At 39.0% G+C, this 20371-nt stretch overlaps 1 protein-coding gene across 1 annotated transcript; it reads left to right on the top strand.

Annotated features, from left to right (window-relative positions):
- Positions 1-279: 279 nt before the first annotated feature.
- PHAX (phosphorylated adaptor for RNA export) lies at positions 280-12702 on the top strand. Its single transcript, XM_042787823.1, has 5 exons — positions 280-454; positions 2311-2930; positions 5707-5827; positions 8148-8231; positions 9502-12702. The coding sequence occupies exons 1-5, from the start codon at positions 350-352 to the stop codon at positions 9769-9771; spliced, it is 1200 nt and encodes a 399-aa protein (XP_042643757.1). The 5' UTR covers positions 280-349; the 3' UTR covers positions 9772-12702.
- The last annotated feature ends 7669 nt before the right edge of the window (positions 12703-20371 follow it).

Genomic DNA, 20371 nt, shown 5'->3' with positions numbered 1-20371 from the left:
CCGGGGTAAAAGCCACGGGGCCGGATTTTCATCTTCAACTTTCTTTCTTTGTGCAGCACCGGCCGTTCCCACAACGGCAGCGGCAGGAAAACGCGCCAGCAGCGGAACAAGCCACACCACCCCCACCGCCTGCAGACCGCCCCACCGCGGAGAACATGGCGGTGGCGCGGCGGCGCCTTCGCCAGCCCCTCCCACGTTCCCGGCACGCACCGCGCCCTGCATCACAACCGTCCGTCCGTTTCGCCTATTGGCGGGAGGGGGCCGCGGCGCCGCGCGGCTGCTGCCCGCCGCCCCGCCCCGCCCCGCCCCGCCTCCACCGGTCGCCGCGCTCCGGCGTCGCGGCGGCGAGATGGCGCTGGAGGCGCGGAGGATGGAGGGCGACGTGGAGGACGGCGAGCTCTCTGACTCGGATGCCGATATGCCCGGCGTCGGCTCCCCCGGGGACCCGCAGCAGGTGAGGCAGGGGAGGCGGCCGGCGGCGAGGCCCGGGCCGCTGAAGGCCCCAGCCGGGGGAACGCAGCGGGAGGCCGCGGGGGCCCCGCCGCCGTTTCGCCTCCCTGAGGCGCCGCTGCCGACCGCGGGGCGGGAGGCGCTGGACGGGCCCGCTGGGCAGCGGCGGCGGCCGAAGCAGGGCGGGAGGGCCGGTGCGGCCCGAGAGGGTGGGTCTGGGGGCCCTTCCCCGGGAGCCGCTGCTCGCCCTGGGCCCGGCTTGTGCCGCCAGGGCCCATTCGTCTGATAAAGCCGCATGTTGCCGCGGGACAGGAAGGCTTTGTTGTTCCTGGGCGCTGGGGTCGGTGAGCAAAGGAGAGTGCTCACCGGTAGCGTTAGTCGCTTCAAGAAGAATGCAAACAGGCCGTTGTAAAAACGCGTGGAAGCAACGAGTGGCGGTTACGGCTTTCGCTTGACTTCACGACTCTTTCGCATCTGTGAATTGCTGAAGAGATATTACGAGTTTCCCTCGTTTTGTTTTCACGTTAGAGAGTGTTACGAAGTTTATGAGGAGTTTATGGTGGTGTGTGGGCAGAGGTAAATCTCAGTCTATGACGCTGTCTGTGTGAGGGCTTTTATTTTCTTAGTTTGGATTTATTTGCAATACAGTTTTGGGATGTGTCGCACAAAATAATTTATTACAGACGTGTTTGGTTGTTTTGTTTTTGTTTTTTTGTTTTTAATTTATGGAGTTGTCGGTGTTTTGCATTACGGAATACATTTTAAATTAAAAGTTTGTATTTCATAACATGATAAAATAAGTTGAGGACTTCTGTGTGCTAAAAGGAGCATCAAGAAATAGAGCTATAGAATTAAAACTGAAGGAAGAGGTCATATTTTTAAAGGTCACGGGATAGCGTGGAACCTTATGGTAGGAAATCAGCTAGGTAAAAATTGGAATTATGAGTAAAGAAAATGCTTACTACAGATTAGCACAGAGTGGCCAAAAGTTTCCAGAAAGTGAGAGTAAAATATTATGGGTTATGTCACCCATGGTGCTTTCATAGATTTTAACAGGTTTGGCTTTCATATTTTAGTTTATCTGTCAGGTGTATGGGCAAACAGCATTTCTTGAGTATTTTTATAGCAGTGCGACTTTTTTTTATAAGCTATGTTGAAACCTTTAACGGTTTTGTCCTAATTAGAAGCCCTAGTGAGTCTGCGGTGTCTTGTTAGTTTAAAGGAAGAAAACTCTAGTTCTTCTGTAAGCTACTGTTGTCCCCAGCTGTTCATATATTATCATGATTGAACCAAAAATCACAATACAGTTAGCTGCTCAAAGTCTGAGCAGTGTCCAAGTTCTGTGACTTTGGCTTTGGTCATTTTTTCCTTCTTACTTGAGTCTCAGGGAACACCATTGTGGCTGCTGATCACTAGTCTTGAACTCCAGAGAAAATATTAATTTCTATGCTGTTAAAAAAACTTCTGGTAAGTTGCTGAGGTGGTTTTTCTTTTTTTAACCTTTATTGGCCCTGCTGTGCATGTTGTGTCTTTGTCTGATTTTTGGAATTTTAATAGCTTTTTCAGCCTTGTAATAATGCTTGTTTACATCAACAAAGATTACATTAAGTAGATTAGTGACTCCTGATATGTGTTTTCTATAGCAGCCATGCTTTCTTTCATGGACAGGCATTCAAAATACAGACGTTTCACAGGATGGATACTCCTGTCAACTGTTGTCTGAAGGATGCTTATAGCGGACTGCTCAGTCACATGAGTCAGAATTATGTCTATTAGTTAATCAAATCTTTTACATGAGTTAATAGCTCTTTCAATTTACTGAAGTAACTAAATTAATGGACATTTACTTTTTCATTTCAGAAATCCCATGATGGCAATGATTCAGGCAGACCGTTCCAGAACAGCATTTCATCATGCACACCAAGTGTTCCTTATCGGACAACCAAAAGCGTGGATTCAAGTGACGAAAGCTTTTCTGAATCTGATGATGACAGCTGTCTATGGAAACGAAAACGACAGAAATGTTTCAACTTTCCTCCTGCTAAATCTGAGCCTTTTCAGCTTAGCCAAAGCCACCAAAAGCAAACTGCTCTAGGTGGCAAGAAAGTCAACAACATTTGGGGTGTGGTGCTCCAGGAGCAGAATCAGGATGCGGTGGCTACTGAACTTGGGATTCTAGGCATGGATGGTAGTATTGACAGAAGCAGGCAGTCTGAGACTTACAATTATTTACTGGCTAAAAAGCTGATGAAGGAAGCTCAGCAAAAGGAGGCAGAGACTTTAGATAAAGAACTGGATGAATATATGCATGATGATAAGAAACCGTTGCCAGAAGAAGAAGAAAATGGGCAAGGCTTTCTCAAACGGAAGCGGCCTGTGAAAGATAGACTGGGTGAAAGACAAGAAATGAAATATAAAGGAAGGTATGAGATAACAGAAGAAGATTCAGAGGAAAAAGTGGCGGGCGAAATTGCTTATCGGTGAGTTTAATAACAACATTATCTTCGCTTCCTAAAAGTGTTGGTAAACTTGATGGAAGAAAAATGGCGGGGGGGGGAAGCTTTTTTACAGCTAAATATGTAAAATGTCATAGCAGATTACAAAAAGCACGAGTGCCTTCTGTGCATTTCCAAAATCTTGGGATTAAAATGCAGCGTTGTGGCTGGTTTCTTGTACTATTGTAATACTGTCTAATTATATATTTTTTTAAAGATCCATCAAAATCATTTGTTGTTTGAGAACAATGGCAAGGAAAAATACTGTTTCTCATGATACAGATTTAGTAGTAGCTTTTTTAGGAAATATCCCATGAGTGAAGATGCATGCTTGGAGTTGGACACAAAAGAACACCTGCTGTGGTCACCATGAAAATCTGGCTAAGTACAAGTCTTTGAAGCTGTAGATTACTTGGTCTGTGTAGTGTTTTGGAGAGTGCAACTTCTGAAATACATGTATTCTTTATGTGGAACGTGCTTGTCTGAAGAAAACATTTTGCTGCAGTTGTAACCAAGGGCTGTGCCAAGCTTAGATGCCAGCACTGAAATCAAGCCTTGCCTCTTTCTGCGTTGTGAAACTGAGCTGCAGTTTTGTGCTAGTTTACGGAAACCAGTGTAGGGGTTACCAAGCTCCAGCCGTCTGCACACTTATCACCATACAATTCTTTTCAGTCCTGCTATTTTGTTATTGTACACTGAGCTGAGTCAGAAAACTTGTCTGTCCAAACCCCTGTTGCGTTTTTTAAAAAGTGAGTTTGCAAACAGATTTGTTTCCTGAACCAGTTTGCTGCACTATTTCCTTAGAGCTAGCACTGGCAGCACCAGACCAATGGTGTGAGGGAGAGTACATAACTGCAGTCCTTCTTACTTAGATTGACTTAAGCTGCCATGACCCTTTTTCAGTGGTGCAGGGAAAGAAAATTCCATTAAATGAACAAACGTTACAAGATGTACTGACGGTTAGCTTGACTTTTAAATAAAACCTGGGTTTATTGGTCATTGTTAATTTATTTCATGTGATAGTATTGCCAGATGCTGAAATATGGCAATTACACAATTATTAATGCTGTTGCCAGTTCTTGGTAGCTTCTCACTTATGAATTTTAAAACTTGAGTACGTGTTTTGTAATAAACTTTTCTTTGTTATATTGAGCTTCATCATAATAGGGCAGAAGCCACTTTTTTTCTAATTGTTTATAGTAGTAGTGGCACTGAACTGCATCAGTAGGATTGTGCTTATACATATCACAGCACTATTGTTTAATCTGCTGTGCCATCGGTGCCTGGATTCATAATCTTTTGTTGTGCTGGCCCACTGAACTCAAAGCAAAGAGTTTTTCTGACCATGTTGTGCCATTTTTTGCCCTTTACCTCCTTCATTTCCTGTTGCAGTATAGAGCTGCTTGTTAAAGCATACGTACAGGAGGATTGTGCAGGGCCAGAATGAACACTAACTAGGTGGCCGTTTGACTGTTTAAGCTGCCACTGCTACTAAAAGAAGGTCTATTTAACCAGCTCTCTGAGGAGTCCTGGTCATCTTAAAGTTTTCTCCATCTTTGAGAAACATTTCCATCTCCTTCAATAATTCATAATTTAGAACTCAATCCTGTAAATAAAACAGCATTTATCTTTTGGTGCCTTGTCATTCATTGTACTCAGTGAGATTAAACAGAAAGTGTAAAGTTAAGCGGGTTCAGTATTCCTTTTCATGATTGGTACAATTGTCACTAAAATGGGTGTGTTGACATTTAATTTCAGGTAACTTCAGTCATACAACTGAAGCAGGTGAAGTTAAGTAAGTTTTACTACAATAGATTGTTTTAAATAATTGCTCACAATTGTGATCACACACCTTCTATTATGCAGTCATTGTAACATGCAATTTTATAGCATAGTAATGTCACTTGAAGCCATTAGGCTAGACAGTGGTCTTCAACAAATAATGGTAGTGAAGGTGGTCTGTTGGTCCCCAGAGTGTAGAACCACAGAGCTGTAGTGCTTGGGACTGCTTTTAATATGAGAAGCTTTGTCTAAAAAATTAGAATTTAGCCTATGAACTCTTGCTCTGGACAGGTGGTACTGATTTGTGGGCTTCTGATTTTTTCCAGTGGTAGTGTGCACTTTGGCACAGTGAATTGATGCTATGTAAGTGTCTCCCTTCACGGAGACTGACAATGAAATTTTCTCTATGAGGACATTGTTGCCAACAGAAGAATACAATTTAACTCAGTAATACTGCATTTTTTTTCTTATTTGGATTTTATAGGTTATCATAGATTACTCAACAAACTAATTTATTTTTTATCATGTAGGTTTTTCTGAATGGCACATGATACTGAGGAACTTTTACATTTACTGGTGTCTCTGGTTAATTGTTGATGTAACTGTAAAAGGTGCTGCAATTTTAACTGTTAAATGCAAAGCAGACTTTTTACTTTAATTTCAGAGATTTATACAGGTCTTTGCAGTTTCTTATTTGGTTTAATCTTTCACACAAGAAAAATAGTCACTCAATGCGTTTTCACTGAAACAAATTTTTAAAATGCATGCTTTAGCTTCTGAGGCATAGTTTTTTTCTCAGTATTTTGAAGTCTGATCCAAGAAATCCATTTAAATATATAGACTCTTTAATTTTAGCACAGTTTTATGTCCCACAGAATCGATTATTCATTATGGAAGTTCCATGGTCAATTTTACTTGAGAAATTATACTGACAATAAATGCGTTGGTTTTTGTTTGTTTGTTTTTCCCCTTCTCTCAGGCTTTGTGAGCCAAAGAAAGATTTAATTGCCCGAGTAGTGAAAATAATTGGGAAAAGAAAAGCTATTGAACTGCTTATGGAAACGGCCGAAGTGGAACAAAATGGTGGACTGTTCATAGTGGTAAGAAAAATGTGGGTTTGCAGGGTCACACACACACACACAAAAATTGTTACTTGTAGAATACTTACCTAGTATTATTGCACAGCTTTCAGGTTTGACAGGTTGAAGGCCATGAAACTCCCTTGATGGATGCTTGTGTAACCTACCAGCACTATTGGAGTAAACAATGAGATGAATGGAGCTGAAAATTGCCCAACTTTTTGTACTGAGATTAGTATCTGATTTGCAATAACATTGTATCTGTTACTCTGCCTTGCTTTGGGATTCTTTCCTGACAGACTGAAGAGTGAATGATCCTGAAGCTCAAATAAAATTTTGTAATGTTAGTATGCAGGTGAATCCTCTAGCACGTTGCTTCAGTAAGTCAGGTGGACACTTGACAGCCCTGACCTATCTACTGGGTTAATCAGCATGTTATCAGAGGTCAGTGTACTCAGTAGTCAGCATTTTTAATGTCACATTTGAAGAGTAACTTTCCAAAGGGAATCTGTTAGCTTTATTAGAGAACCATTAGCTTGTGTATCAGTGGAGCCAAACTGAGTGCTGGTTTCTGTTACAAATCATGGTAAAAATCATGTACTTCATGATTAGGTTATCAATTTTGCAGTACGTTGTTATTAAATAATGAGCCTCGGTACAAAAGTTCAGAGGAAAAAAAAAAGTGGGAGGGAACTATTGAGTACTTCTAGGCATTTGGTTGTAATTTACATCATCTGAGTTCCATCATTGGAAGTAGAGAGGAGGAACAAAGAGAAAAAAAGAAAAAAAAAAAAAGAGGAAAAAAAAAAAAGGGAAAACCACCACAAACAAAATCCCCCCACCAGACTTTCCAGCTAGCAACTTGTATTAGAAGCAGTGTATTGTCTTGAAAAATCAAAGTACTTGTTAACAAGTGTTTACCAAGGAGATGAAAGGACACAACTGTTGTGGAGGGTCTCCAAATAATTAAAATTTATTTTGATACAATCAATTAGCACTCCAGCAATCCTACAAAAATGGCAGATCCAAATGTCTGTGAGAAGAAAAACTATTATTGCACAAACTCCTAGGGTTTAACAGCAATACAGAATGCTTGGTCAGTTGTCTAAAAAGTGAGGGCTCTCAACCTGGAGGAATTTCTTTGGGTGGCGTCCTGACCTCAACTGCAGTGTGCTGCTCCAGAGAATGCAAAATGGCTTCCCCAGAGGACTCCACTTACACCCTAGCCAAATCTGATCTGTGGTCAATATCAGCCCCTATTGGCTGAGGGCCCCAATTACTGTAAAACCCTGAGAACAAGAGCATGAAAAAAATATATCAATGGCCACCCTATTTCAGCAGCCAGGAAGTCCCATTTTCATCGGGTGGGTGCATCTGCTACAGCACCCTGGTGGCACAGGTTTCTTTGGCTGTGGATCAGAGTACGCCATTTGAAAGTCAGATCATACTGTTTTGCTTGGTGGGGATTTTGTGCTGACAGGATGATAAAAGTGTGTGGCATCCGCTGTTTCAGGAACATACTTAAAAATTGACCTTCTCTGTTCTTAGAACTTTTGGATTGTTTTTTACTTTGTTTTTTTATCAGAAAAGTATCATGTTTAATACAATGTCAGAGCACTGGAGTAACAGTTCAACTTTATATATTATGAATGGAAATTGAATAATAGTATGATAATTAGTGCTTATAATTTACAGAAGTTTCAAAGCTGAGTCCATTCATGATGCTTCAGTATGGCACACTGGACCACTGAAAAATCTCTTGAAGCATGGAATTAGCACGTTGTGGGGAAAAACTTCAAGATACATGTTGTGTTTTGTATACCTTTGGCAGAAATGCAAAATCCTGCAGATATGCTGACAAGTTGTAGAATTGCTGAGCATAATTAAAAAACCCCCAAGATCTACATAATTTTATTAAATTAATTTCTGACATTTTACTGGACTTATGTTAGGAATGTTCTGAATATTTAACCTAGTCTATACGTCCTTGCAGATAGTTACGAGAGTAGTTAGAATACTCTTTGCATTGTTTCTTCACTACCAAAATCAGATTTAGTATGTAGTTGAACAGTTTGGTGTTATATTCTAAAGCAGATTTTTTGTAACTTCATAGCTTACCTGTCCAAATGTAGAAAGATTGTTGACCTTCTTACAACTAGCTCAATTGCAAATAAACCATATTCAGGGTTTCTTTTATGTAATACCTAACACAGCAGAACTTTGATTCTTTTTTTTTTTTATTTTATTCTATCTCAATACAAAGCATTGTCTTAGATGCTATTTTTATATCAACATTTACATATTAAGCTTGCTATTACTAATTTATTCTTTCACTGTTAAGAATGGCACTAGAAGAAGAACACCAGGGGGCGTTTATTTAAACCTGCTGAAGAACACTCCTAGCATCAAAGAACAGCAAATCAAGGTAAAATTGTCAAGAGTGCAAATGATTGTCCAAAGTAAATTATTGGTTTCTTCTACTAGAAAGATTATGAGTGAATCTCTCTCCTAACTTCAAGCAAGTTTAACTCTATATTCCAAAGAAACCAGCATTTCATATTCAGAATATAAGGGAAAAAAAAAACCTGATGAATTGCCATGTGCACTAGGCAGAGAGAATACCTTTTACATATTGCCAGTCACAAAAACCTGTGACGGTGATGAGATTGTAGAGTCTGAAGCGATAAACACTGGATTTTCCTTAATTTATATATACCTTACAGCAATGTTATCTGCAGTTTCATTTCTCCCCTTGGAGCTCTGTGTCATTGTGCATGAATTGAATTATGTTCTCTTAATAGAGTATTTTTGTCCTATGCAGCTCCAGCTGTAGCACCAGGCTATTTCATATTAAGTCAGGTACTGGTCTGAACCTAGTCTGAATTGCTCACTGGCCTCATCTGTGGTGCTCACCAAATTAATTTTCTCAGCTTGTAAATATTATTGCCTTTCCTTTTAGGGTATGAAATAGACTGAGATGGTATTTTCCTCATTCAATTAAAACAACCTGGGTTTTTTCATGGTATTTGAAACTTTTTAAAATTTTTTGTTAAAAGAAAGACTTGTTTATTTTGCTTATAGGTGGCTACAGCTCACTCTGCAAACCATCCTAGCATCTGGTACTGGATATTGAAAAACAAATTTATGTTTTTTAAAAAATAAACAGGGAAGGGAAGGCACTCAGCTCTGCTACAGGATATTCTCCCCCTTGAAATATGGAGGAAACTTGTAACAGTCATATTTTGCAGTACAGAGAATGTTGATGGGGTTGACAGATGTTTGACAGTAAAGATCATGAGGCTGGGACAATTGTGGAGGAAAGTTTTCTCAAATTCTCACAGAACCTTTGGTCGTATTTTCTCTAAAGGTCCCTCTGTACAGCAGCACAACCCTCTGGTCTGCCACCCATTCCTCCCACTTTTGTATCATCAGCAAACCTGAAATGAAAACTTAGTGATATTTATTTACAAATACTTTGAGATCACTGAGAAATTGTGTAATAAAATTATTTCTGGGGCATTTTGCATAAGTGCAGTCTATCTTCATAATTCTACTATCAATAATGTGTATCTTGGTTACATTTTATTGAACAGTATTTGTAATTAAAAAATAATTTTTACTTCTTTGTTTTCTTTAGGAAACACTAGTAAAATGAATGTGCCAAACTTGTGGGTTGTTTTTTTTTTTCTTTCAAGGAAATATTCTACCTGGAAAACCAAAAGGAGTATGAAAACAAAAAAGCTGCTAAGAAGAGGAGAATACAGGTTCTAGGAAAGAAGATGAAAAAAGCCATTAAAGGGCTTAACCTGCAAGAATATGATGATGCATCTCGTGAGACTTTTGCTAGTGATACAAATGAGGCTCTGGCTTCCCTGGATGATCTACAGGAGGGGCATCATGAAGCAAAGATGGAACCTGAAGATATTACTGAAATTGATAATGCTTACGATTTGGAGATCTTCTAGTTACTAATGTTCTTGATAACAAGGTCTCTATAAAACATATTAAATGAGCCTTTCTTATAATCCCATGTCTGCTTGTTTTCATAAGCTGCAGAAACATGGGAAATAATTGATGCTGAAGAACATGACATAAATCTTAGCTAAATTTAACAGCATGAAAGATGTTAATTGTCTTCTTTGTTTGCTGAGTCTTCAAAAACTGTTAAGATTTTTCTAGGTAACAGCTCTGCATCACCGTGCTCGTTCCTTAGGAACTTTTTTCAGCCACGTTAGGTTTAGGAATTAAGGCTATGTTTTAACCAAATACATTATATATAATTTGCTGATGCTACCAAATTCATCAAGTGAGGAATGCTCCTCATTAGTTGAACAGAAAAAACAGTATAAAGTTAGTCTTAATGCAAAAGGTCATGTGTTCTTAATATGGCAGTGTGTTGACAAGTATAGCAGTGTTTATAGAATTATGACCTGTGAAAACAGATTGGTTTGTGAAATAATTTTAATGGTCAGTGACCTTTGAATAACAACTTTGTAAATAACCACTGTTGATCAATGTATGTTTTAAATTTCTGCAGCAGTTTAATCCTTCCTACTATAATAGTGGCTTGAGCTTCCTACCTGTTCTGTCTAGACTTTTTTCCACTATTAGACACACAAAACTTACACAGATCTCTTTGAAAACAAATGTAACTGAATGCTTTCTGACTAGCAGGAATTTACCGTCAGTTCCCCTCAAGGGTCTGTAGACTCTACATGCAGGTATAAACCCTTTACCTTGCAGTTGTTCCATGCTGCTTCTCATGCGTGTGGTGGGATAAAGTAGCGTGCGGCTTGCAGAAGTTCTGAAGTTTTTCTATGCTGACTCCTAAAAAAAAAGTAGTGTGCAAAAAATAATTTTTTTACTTGATGCAGAAGACTGTTGTGTAGTTTGTAAGTTCAATTGAAGACAACTTTTATGTTGACTTGTTTTTAATATAACTGAAGAACATTTCTGACACTGATACACATGATGTCTAAAATACTTTGTCACTAATAAGTTGTGTTTTCTGTGACTAGACACTATTTTCCAGTATAAAATATTTCTGAAATATTAGCGAATTCGTTTTCAAACCCAACAACAAAGTTCTGCACATGATTTTAGTTCACCTGGAGTCATTGGATTTCAGATACAAAACATATCACTAAAACACATAGTGAAGTTATAATATTGAACAATTCAGTACTGTCGAGCTGATAGTTAAAGGACTACAATATTTGAAGAAAGAGTTCTTAAACATATAACACATCGCATTATATGCTGTACTAAATTTGAGTTTTGACATTTCTGCATTTTTTATTCATGTGCCAGAGCTCCCTATTGTTAAGAAGTTAGTCATCCCATGTGAAGCATGCCTTCTTTGGTAGTAGTTGCTCTTGCTGAAATAACAAAATGTTTTGATTTGTTCATTAACTTCCTAACAAACCTGTGATGGCCAGAGTACTAAGCTTGTAAGTTGTGTAAGGGAAGCAGAATTTTGTACTGTTTATTTAGTTTGGGACTATACCATTTGATCCTAGTTTTGGGAACTGCTTGGGAATGTCTTAACAATTTTATGGATAGAACCAGCAAATTTTAATGGTGTTTTAAGTGATTTTTAATTGTTACATAATTTGCTGCTAATGAGCGCTATTGTTTAAATGTTAATTTTTTAATGTTGTTTTCCCAGGTAAGGGGTACTGAAAAAATGTATAAAGTCTTCTCCTTAACAAAGGAAGATGATACAGTGTCCATTCCTTCCTTCCAGAGTCTGACTAACAGACCTCTGCTTATCTTCTGATTTTTCTCTTTTCTAGTTTCTTTGGCTTTTAACAGAGTCCTTTCAAAAGGAAGCCTGTTAAAAACAATGAGCAACTAGTCTTTGTTCCTACTACACCAGCAGTTTATTTTTTTTTACCTTTGGTATCAAAAAGATTGCATTAAGCAGCATCAATTTTTTTGTAGCACCATAGTGGCTGCAGCTGAGCAGTGGTTGTTTAGTGGAGTCTTGGGTCTGATCTTCCCCTCTCTGCAGCCTGGCACAGGCCCTTGCCCTCTTAGGTGGGATGCATCTGCTTGTGCTGGTGAGTGGTGGTGGTGACCCAGCAGTGGACCAGACAGAATTTGGGGCTTGTGTCAGCAAGCCTTGGGTTGAACATGGGCAGTGTTGGAGCTGAGGAGCGCAGGGCTTTGGAGTCTGGTGCTGCAGCCACCGCAGTTTTAAGGGCACACATGCAGATCCGCAAGGGTGAGAAAATGGGCTGTGATGTCCCTGCACATTGCTATCAATCTGCCTCTTTCCTCTATGGCCTGAGGCTGCTGGAAGTTGTTGAGAGCGGTACAGTGGTGGTTGTTTTCATCTTCCTCATGAAGCAGCTTTTTCATTCCTCCTTTATTTTCTTCCCCCAAAACTGCTGCAAGAGTAGGAAGCATGGGTAAGGACAGAGTTTTTCTCTCTCAGCACCTACATATTCAACTTCAATCTGCCCTGAGCTGGCAATTGCAGAGGTAGCAGCTCCATGGTGATTGTTAATCAACTATGGCTTGCTACCAAACTGGATTTTGTGGGCTGTGTTTTGTCTGGTAACAGATATGCCTGGCTGTTTAGATTTTAGAAGCTGATGTTTTACAGACAAAAACGCAAATACAAAGATTGAGGTTTCTGTTCTTAAGTTTCTCTGATGGGCAGATGGGATTGTGGCATCATCTTTACTGCAAAAGTAGACTCCATACTGCCAGGACAAATGTCATCCTCTGTCCCTTAAACTGCAGCTGTGTCATAAGCCATCTTTGTCATGCCTGAAGCAGACAGTGAAAATGAGAGAAGTATTCTCTGGTTTGAAAACACAAAGCTTGTTTGTAACCAAAGGTTTTTTTCTTCATTCTCTCCCAAATTCAAATAAAAAAAACCAATACTTTTTGGTATCACGGGTGAAATTAATTTATTAATGATTCAGTTTTATAGTGGACCATGAAAACATCATTTTAATTACAGTAATGCGGATTGTCCTCCCCCTTCCAAGTAGATGATCTCATTAAAATGTGTTTATGTCCTCCAGGATTATTAACTGCTCTTTGCCAAAATTCTCAAGCAAGCATGGAATAACCCAATGCTTATTATGATGCCTTAGAAAAAAGATAGGAAGAATAATTTGAATTTAAAGGTAGTGATAGTGAGATCAGAAAGTGGTTTTGTACTGTATGCAGCTTGATAGTTGTCGTGTATACTCCAAGGTACTGTGGGGTATACAGCAACTCATATTGAATCCAGTTCCAAACATCAAGCTAGACAGCAATGCTTTGTAATTCTCTCTACGATCTTCATAGTGCCAATAGGACATCTTATCCTGAAGCCTATTACTGTCTAGAACACATCTAAATCTTTCATTCTGTTTTCCTTTGTTGAGCATAATTTAAAAAAAAAAAAAGTGTGACTGTGGCTCTTACGAGAAATGGCTAGAGCCGTATGATTGGTATGTGTGGGGTTATTCGTTCTACAGATAGGTTTGTTAAGGACTGTGGTTTCTTCAAGATCTGTGAGGAGCCAAAGAGGGAGGGAAAGGGAAACAACAATAATAAGATATAAAGGTGATGGGTAAAGTGAATGAAAAGGTGACTACATTAATTATGAAAATAGCTGTTACAGGGAAGTCAAATTCCTTGTATCTTGTCAGAGTAAAGGTGTGGAGAGGTCGACTGGGTAATAAGAGGTTTTCAAAAGGTGGTTTTTTTTTTTTCAATCTGTCATAAAACTTTGCAATGACAACCCTTACTACTTATCCCTTTAACTTATGCCATCCTCTGATGCTGTAGTTTTGACACAGGAAGGTCTGCCAGAGGCACTTTTTAAAATCTCAGTTTATTTCAGCATACAGAGGAGAGTTGTATTCATGGCTCCGGTGAATATGGGCTTACTTGGTACCCCACTCCTGTTCCTAATTCTTACTGGTGAGCAGCAGGTCAAAGATAAAAAGTCTGTTTCTGAACTATTACTGTACTTCAGTGATTCTGGGAATATCCAGTCTTAGAACTTTCGCATCATAGTTTAAGGGGCTCAAGAACCTGTCAGAGACCATGACTGCTGTTTCCTAGGACCACCTCTTGGACTTCGTAAGCAGCTGGGGAGCATGTTGCACAGTGGCAACCTCTGCAGCAACCGTGACCTCTTGATAATTTGGACCTACTGCATCCTATCTCACTTGTGACCTGTCGGGCCCTAGGAAGTTCTCGCAGAGCAAAGCTTCCCAATATTTAGAAAGAACGTATTTGGAGATTTCTCATCTCCTTATCTGCAATATTGATTGATGCCACTTTTTCAGAGCTGTGGAAGGAAGAACACTCAACTGTGATAGACTTAATACAGCCCAGCCAAACACATTTCTAGAATCACAAACGTGCAGACCTAAATACAGACAAAAATTAGAAATGCGTACCTGAAGTTATAACAGGAGACTACACACAAGTTTGGTATTACAGATACTACCTTGGAGGTCAATTGTTTTGTTTCAGCAGAGAGATAATTTTTCAATTTAAAAAAAAAAAAAAAAGGCAAACCAACATTTTTGTTTCATTAAATAAATGCAGAAAAATCTTATCTTAAAAACTTCTCGGAGTTCTGCTTGACTGGTTGGTTTGTTTTTTCGCTTGAAAGATCATTTGTGAGCACACCTGTTTAAAACATCATCCCTTTGAAAGGTATTCTAATTTTTCTCTTTAGGTTGCACTTTTTCAACTTGTGCCCTGAATTTTTCATTTGTTCTATCAGGGTTTTTTTTTTAAAAAATGATAGTACACCTATTTACAGTAATTATTTTGTAATTGTTGTTTAGTTATCACTGACAAGACTTGCATTGACAGCCTGCAACCACTGGAATATCCTCATTCAGCATGCAGAACTTGCTGAAATGTATACTGGGGCTCTGGAAGATGGTTTGTTCTTGGAGCACCAGGAAAAACTTTACAATGGAGATGAAAGAAAAAGCTTCCAAGAAAAAATAAGTACTTTGGGAAATGTTAACTACTGATATACTTACACACTCCCATGTTTCCAGGTACTGGGCAACTGTGATTGCTCTTGCATGCAGAAAACTCGTGATCTGTTTTTCCCTCTTAAAAACAAGCTGGAATAGCATAGTATGTAACGTTTAAATGGCATACAAAATTGCACCAAACAGTTGCATGGACTATTTTATTCATAAAGAAAAGTTAAAACAACTTGCCTTAATCCTGTCATTGATACAGAACATTAGACCCCAAAATATTTTGGACTCAAGATCTTGGTGGAAAAACAAAATGTCCATAGAGATGTATAGGAGATATGTAGCAGCCTAATCCTATGTTGTCTCCTTCGTGTAAAGTACTAATGGCTTTCTTCTCCCCCTGCATCTGCTTGAATTAACCCTATTAATTCTTACCTTGTCCTTCTGGAGATATTGTGACCCACTTTACCTTTTTTTTTTTTTTTGTAATCTTCTTTAAGCAGTACTCCTATTTCTCTGCCTGATACATAAATAAAACACCCTTAACTCCTCTGTAGCAGGGATAAATTATTCCCAAACCTATTACAGTGAATTAAAATTTTCTGAAGGAAGAATTTCTATCTACAGTCCCTGACACCTTTTAAAAGAAAAGGAGACAAATGCAGAAAAATTCTCACAGGCCATCAGAGAAAGTGTGCTGAAGATCTAAGTGAAGAATAAGGTGAAGATATAAAATAAATAAATTCCACAAGTGATAGCAGCTGGTTCCAGCCATCCAAATGCCTTCCCTGTAGAGCTGTCAGCCTGAACCAGATGCGTACATCTAAGAAGAGATGTCATTCAGTTTTCTCTTGCAATTCTCTAACCAACTCCTCATTGTGTAAATACCACATTGTCAAACTGGAGGGTGACAAGTGGAAATCTAAAGAAAAAAACCTCTAATTTTGCAAGGGTTTGAATATTCTCTAAGTTTTCCAGAAAGTGTTTTAATACCCTCATTACTTGTTTGACTTTTGTCTTATGTGATACAAGTAAGTTTGTCTATTGTAATGTTTGTCTAGATACTTTATTACTGCCTATTTAAATATGAAATACTAAAGCTTTATTTTAGGTTACTCTCTTGAAAAAATGTGTTTTATTCCAAGTTACTGTATCCTCATATTCTGTTTTGTAGTGGACTAACCATTAAATTCAATGGACAGAAGCTAGCTTCACAGCTGTAGGTACTTATTAATGGAAATACAAATTAATAGAAATAGAAATACAGAATTGCCATGGAATGAGAAGGACTTTGAAGATTTCTACATAATTACTATCCATTTAGTTTTGTGTACATAGAAAAAATAATTTCCAAATAGTATTATTTTTCCTTAAATGGTCTCAAATATAAAATGCTTCATTTATATTTAGTTAGGAAAGTGGATAAAATGTAGGATTGACACTATCTTTTCTACAGAAGACAATAAAATTGAGCCAATGCATTGTTACTATTCATACTAAGTGGGTCTATTTCCCTGCTCTGAAAACCTGTAACGTGCGGTCTTGTTCTGCTTTTATTTGGGTTTGATTTTTAATGCTACTCCTCTTAGCTGATTCCTCTTAGCTGTTTTCTGCAAACTGCTTAATTTCTTACATTATTCATATTTTCCCCAATGGCAGATATTCGAGATTAGTTTCTGTGCTAGAACATATACAGTACATCTCAAAAGACTGATGCTTCAGTAAAGTAATTTGTTAATTTGAACAAAATCTTTAGAGGTAAATTGAACCTTGTATGTGATTGGGTTGTCATTTTGCAATGAATTATTAATTGTATATTGCTCTACTTTAGTGGTTTAACTTTGGGATGTCTAAATGATTCAGAATGCATACCTTTTGAAGAATAGTAGTGTCACCTTCCTTTTTTTTTTTTTTTTTTTTTTAAAGGATTAATTTGAACTATACTATTGTCAAAAGACAGCTGGGAGTAAGAGAATATTGAGTACACTTGTGTGAAACTTCCCACAGAAATTGTCTGACAGTATCCAGTACCACAATTTAACATCTCAGCCTCTTTTCTCTGAGGGTTACAAGTTGAAGATATTATTGCGTTCCTTCAACTTCTGATGCAGTTGCAGGCTTGGATGCTCCCAGTTTAGCCAAAAGAGCATAGAGCAGATGAATACCTGAGCACTACAGCTGTAAAGCTGTAACCATCTTTGCACTTTCCAGGATAACTGAATGAAGAGAAGAGGGTACCAAGCAAGCAGGAAGAGCGGGCGTTTTAGGATTCCCTACCCTTTACAGCCAGGCTAACTGAATAGATGATGATTTTTTTCTTGCTCTCCCTGCACTGGGAGTCTGCATCTGCTCTCAAAAATATTCTGTGCTCGGCAGCTACTTCTGGCAGTGTTAATGCCCCTGTGATCTTCATATACGGGATAAGCAGTACATCAAGTAGGCCGGCCTCCCAGCAAACCATTTTCTTTCCTCTTTCCCTTCCTTCCTCCCTGCTGCACTTTTGTTTACTTTTTTCCAGCAGCCCTCAGTCATGTGAATCTTTAGCAGGGTGGAAGGGAGACATAGGCCCTGCTGAAATTTACCCTGTAGAGCAACCCCACAGAGAATAGAGGATTATAGATACAAGACAAGCTTTAAAGTAATTCTGCGAATAAGTTCACCTTAACAATTAAGTGAGGCGTTGAACAGATGAGATTAAAGCACATATGAAGGTGGTTGTTCATGTAATTAAAATATCGCTCTACAGATATTTTCAGAAATCACAGTCCCTGCCAAGAAATTTCTAAGACTGAAATCTAATAGGCTCTTCCAGCAAGCCCTTAAAAAAGTGGGAAATAAGGTAGAATAGCTTGTAATAATTCTGGTTGGAAGGGACCTACAATAATTATCTAGTCTGACTGCCAGACCACCCCAGGGCTGACCAAAAGTTAAAGCCTATTATGGAGGACATTGTCCAAATGCCTCTGAAACACTGGCAGGCAAGGGGCTGATTCAACCACCTCTCTAGGGAGCCTGTTCCAGCCTCTGACCACCCTCTCAGTAAAGAAAAGCTTCCTAGTATCAAATCTGAACCTTTCCTGCTGCAGCTTTGAACCATCCCCCTGTATCCTGTCGCTGGATTCCAGGCAGAAGAGCTCCCTCTCCACTTTCCCCCCCCCTCAGGAAGCTGCGGAGAGCAATGAGGTGACCCCTCGGCCTTCTCTCCAAACTAGGCAAACCCAGAGTCCTCAGCCGCTCCTCACAGGACATGCCTTCCAGCCCTTCCGCCAGCTTTGTTGCCCTCCTCTGCACCGATGCAAAGGACCTTAACACCCTTTTTAAATTGTGGGGCCCAGAACTGCATACGGAATGGCACACGATACTCCTTTGGCCTTTCTGGAGCTTTTGGGAGCTGCCAGTTTTGTCTAGGGAATCTTAAGCCTTCCAGCTGTTAACTGGAACTAATAATACTTCTAAACCATCCCTGTAAAATTAATTTATATGAGAAATAGGTTTAAAATATTTTTTTTGTGAAGAGGAAATTATTTTAAATAGGCAAAAGCAGGCAATTCTTCCCTGAAGATGTAACTACATGCAATTTCAAAACAACAATGTATTCACTGTGGTTCAGAAAAATTACTAAAAGTAGATGTATGTGTCTTGACCTTTCAGATCAAGATAAAGTGGTTAGATGCTAACAGCTCAACAGAAAATATTTTTAGCCTTTAAATTGAGAGCCCCATGCAGTATAATGTAATGAACTTTTTTTCAAAAGCCTGTAAACCATCTATAGTCTGCAAGCCAGAGGCTGCAAGGAAGTACATACAAGTGATCTGCGAAAGATGTTCATGGCTGTATATGTACGAGGTCATATCACAGGAGACAAGGCTGTGCTACTGCTTTAATTTATTTATCAGTCTTTGATCTTGCACTGGGCAGGAAAGAGGTAACAACATTTCCAGTGAAACAAAATCAGATGAATAAACAATGGTCTACTACTATTCTTTCTGTTCTTGGAGTTAAAAATTTTGAGTTAAAAATCTAGAGTTAAAAATGTGATTGGCATTTGTGAAGTTGTACTGAGGGTCTCTGAGAAAGCTCCTTTTGTAAATCGTTGGGGTTTGGGTTTTTTTCATAACCCAGTGATTGACCCTCCTTGTCTATAGAGTTGTGTTGGGAAAAGTAATTTTCTTTGAGATATTTCACTACTACTGGCTAAAGGGGAAGAGGACTTCAAGAGCGGTATGTGAGAAAATGTTACCTGTATGTTACCTGAGCCATTTGTATGGCTATTTCTGCATTCATGCACACTTGCAACTCTCTCCAGAATATTGCTACTCATGCATCATTGAGACTGGCCATCATTATTCTTCCCCACACAAGTACAAACAAGTGTTTGCTCTAGTTGTCTTTAAAGGTGATCAGACTTCACCTGCACAATGGGTGACCAATGTGACATCTTTAAATGTTTGAAATAAATCAGCGCAATAGTTTCTTGTATTTTGGAGAAAGAGATGGACCTTCAATGTGGAGGACCTCAGCCTCACCTGGGAGTGAGCTTACTCTCCCTTGTGGGAAAAAAGAAAAATTGCTCAGAGTCACAGGGCTAAAGAAAGCCACCAGATGTCATTCAGGAGACCTGAGATAAATTGGCTGTATTTTGTTAAACTGAAAAGACATATAGGAGAGTTAGGGCCAGTTACTCTGGAGTTTCAGGTTGAAGATATGGGAATGAGACTGAAGGGAGCAGTTGCATCCTGGAAGGAAATTCTCTGCAGATGCTGGATAACGTCTCTGAATCAAGAATGTGAGGCAACTAGGAGGAAATCTGTATCTGACATATGCTGGGAGAACAAACTTCCCCAGAGGAAGTGTAATCGAGGAAAAAGCACTCTGTTGTCAAAAATGTGTTAAGGAGGGGTTAGCAACAGGACCTGGATCCAAACTCAGTAAACCCTGTTTTAAATTGACCAGGCATTTCCTAGCAAAGGACAAGTATGAAAACAGCCTGTTCTCAAAAGGAGCTGGCCGAGGCATTAAGTTTGCACAGGTTGCATGTACTTATCAGAAATCAACAGTAATGCTATTTACATTTAAAAATAATAATAATAAAAAAGATAACATGTTAGTATTGCTTCATGATTCCAAGCCAGTTCTTTGAAAGCAGTTTTAAGATGTTTAACTGTAGAGCTATATTTTTTAACCTTTAAAGATTAGTTAGGTAATTACGCAAGAATTACCAGGGGAGGGGGGAAGGAATAATGATTTTTCTGTCCTAAAGAATGCAAATGGTGCTTTGAAATTTAAAGACTTAAAAAAAAAAAAAAAAAAGACAGAAGTAACAATTAATTTTTAATCTATATGTATTTAGGGTAGTCCCTTTATGATGACTGGCAGTTGATTCAAAGTGAAGCATGAATTTTATCCTCTGTGCTGAATAAAACATAAATTACTTCCTTATTCCCTCTTGGTTGTTACTATACATCATATTTCTCTCATGTAATATGCTTAGATATTGGAATACAGGAAAGGAAGTGGTGCTTTCCAGTGGCATATTTAGTGGAAATCACAGGCAAGAAAAATAAGATACATCTTGAAAAGAAAGGCAGGGGAGAAAGCCACAGATCTC

Source organism: Tyto alba, unplaced genomic scaffold (genome assembly GCF_018691265.1).
Source record: "Tyto alba isolate M040663 unplaced genomic scaffold, T.alba_DEE_v4.0 Super-Scaffold_13, whole genome shotgun sequence".
Classification (NCBI taxonomy): Eukaryota; Metazoa; Chordata; class Aves; order Strigiformes; family Tytonidae; genus Tyto; species Tyto alba.
Note: the sequence above shows the minus strand (reverse complement) of the source record. Positions and strands in the feature narration are given on the sequence as shown.

What these genes read in the sequence shown, in the direction of transcription:
- PHAX (XM_042787823.1), top strand. Translation starts at nt 350, where the DNA reads ATGGCGCTGGAGGCGCGGAGGATGGAGGGCGACGTGGAGGACGGCGAG. An exon ending in GCGGGCGAAATTGCTTATCG is followed by an intron (nt 2,931 to 5,706) that starts GTGAGTTTAATA and finishes CCCTTCTCTCAG; the next exon opens with GCTTTGTGAGCCAAAGAAAG. An exon ending in TCAAAGAACAGCAAATCAAG is followed by an intron (nt 8,232 to 9,501) that starts GTAAAATTGTCA and finishes TTTTCTTTCAAG; the next exon opens with GAAATATTCTACCTGGAAAA.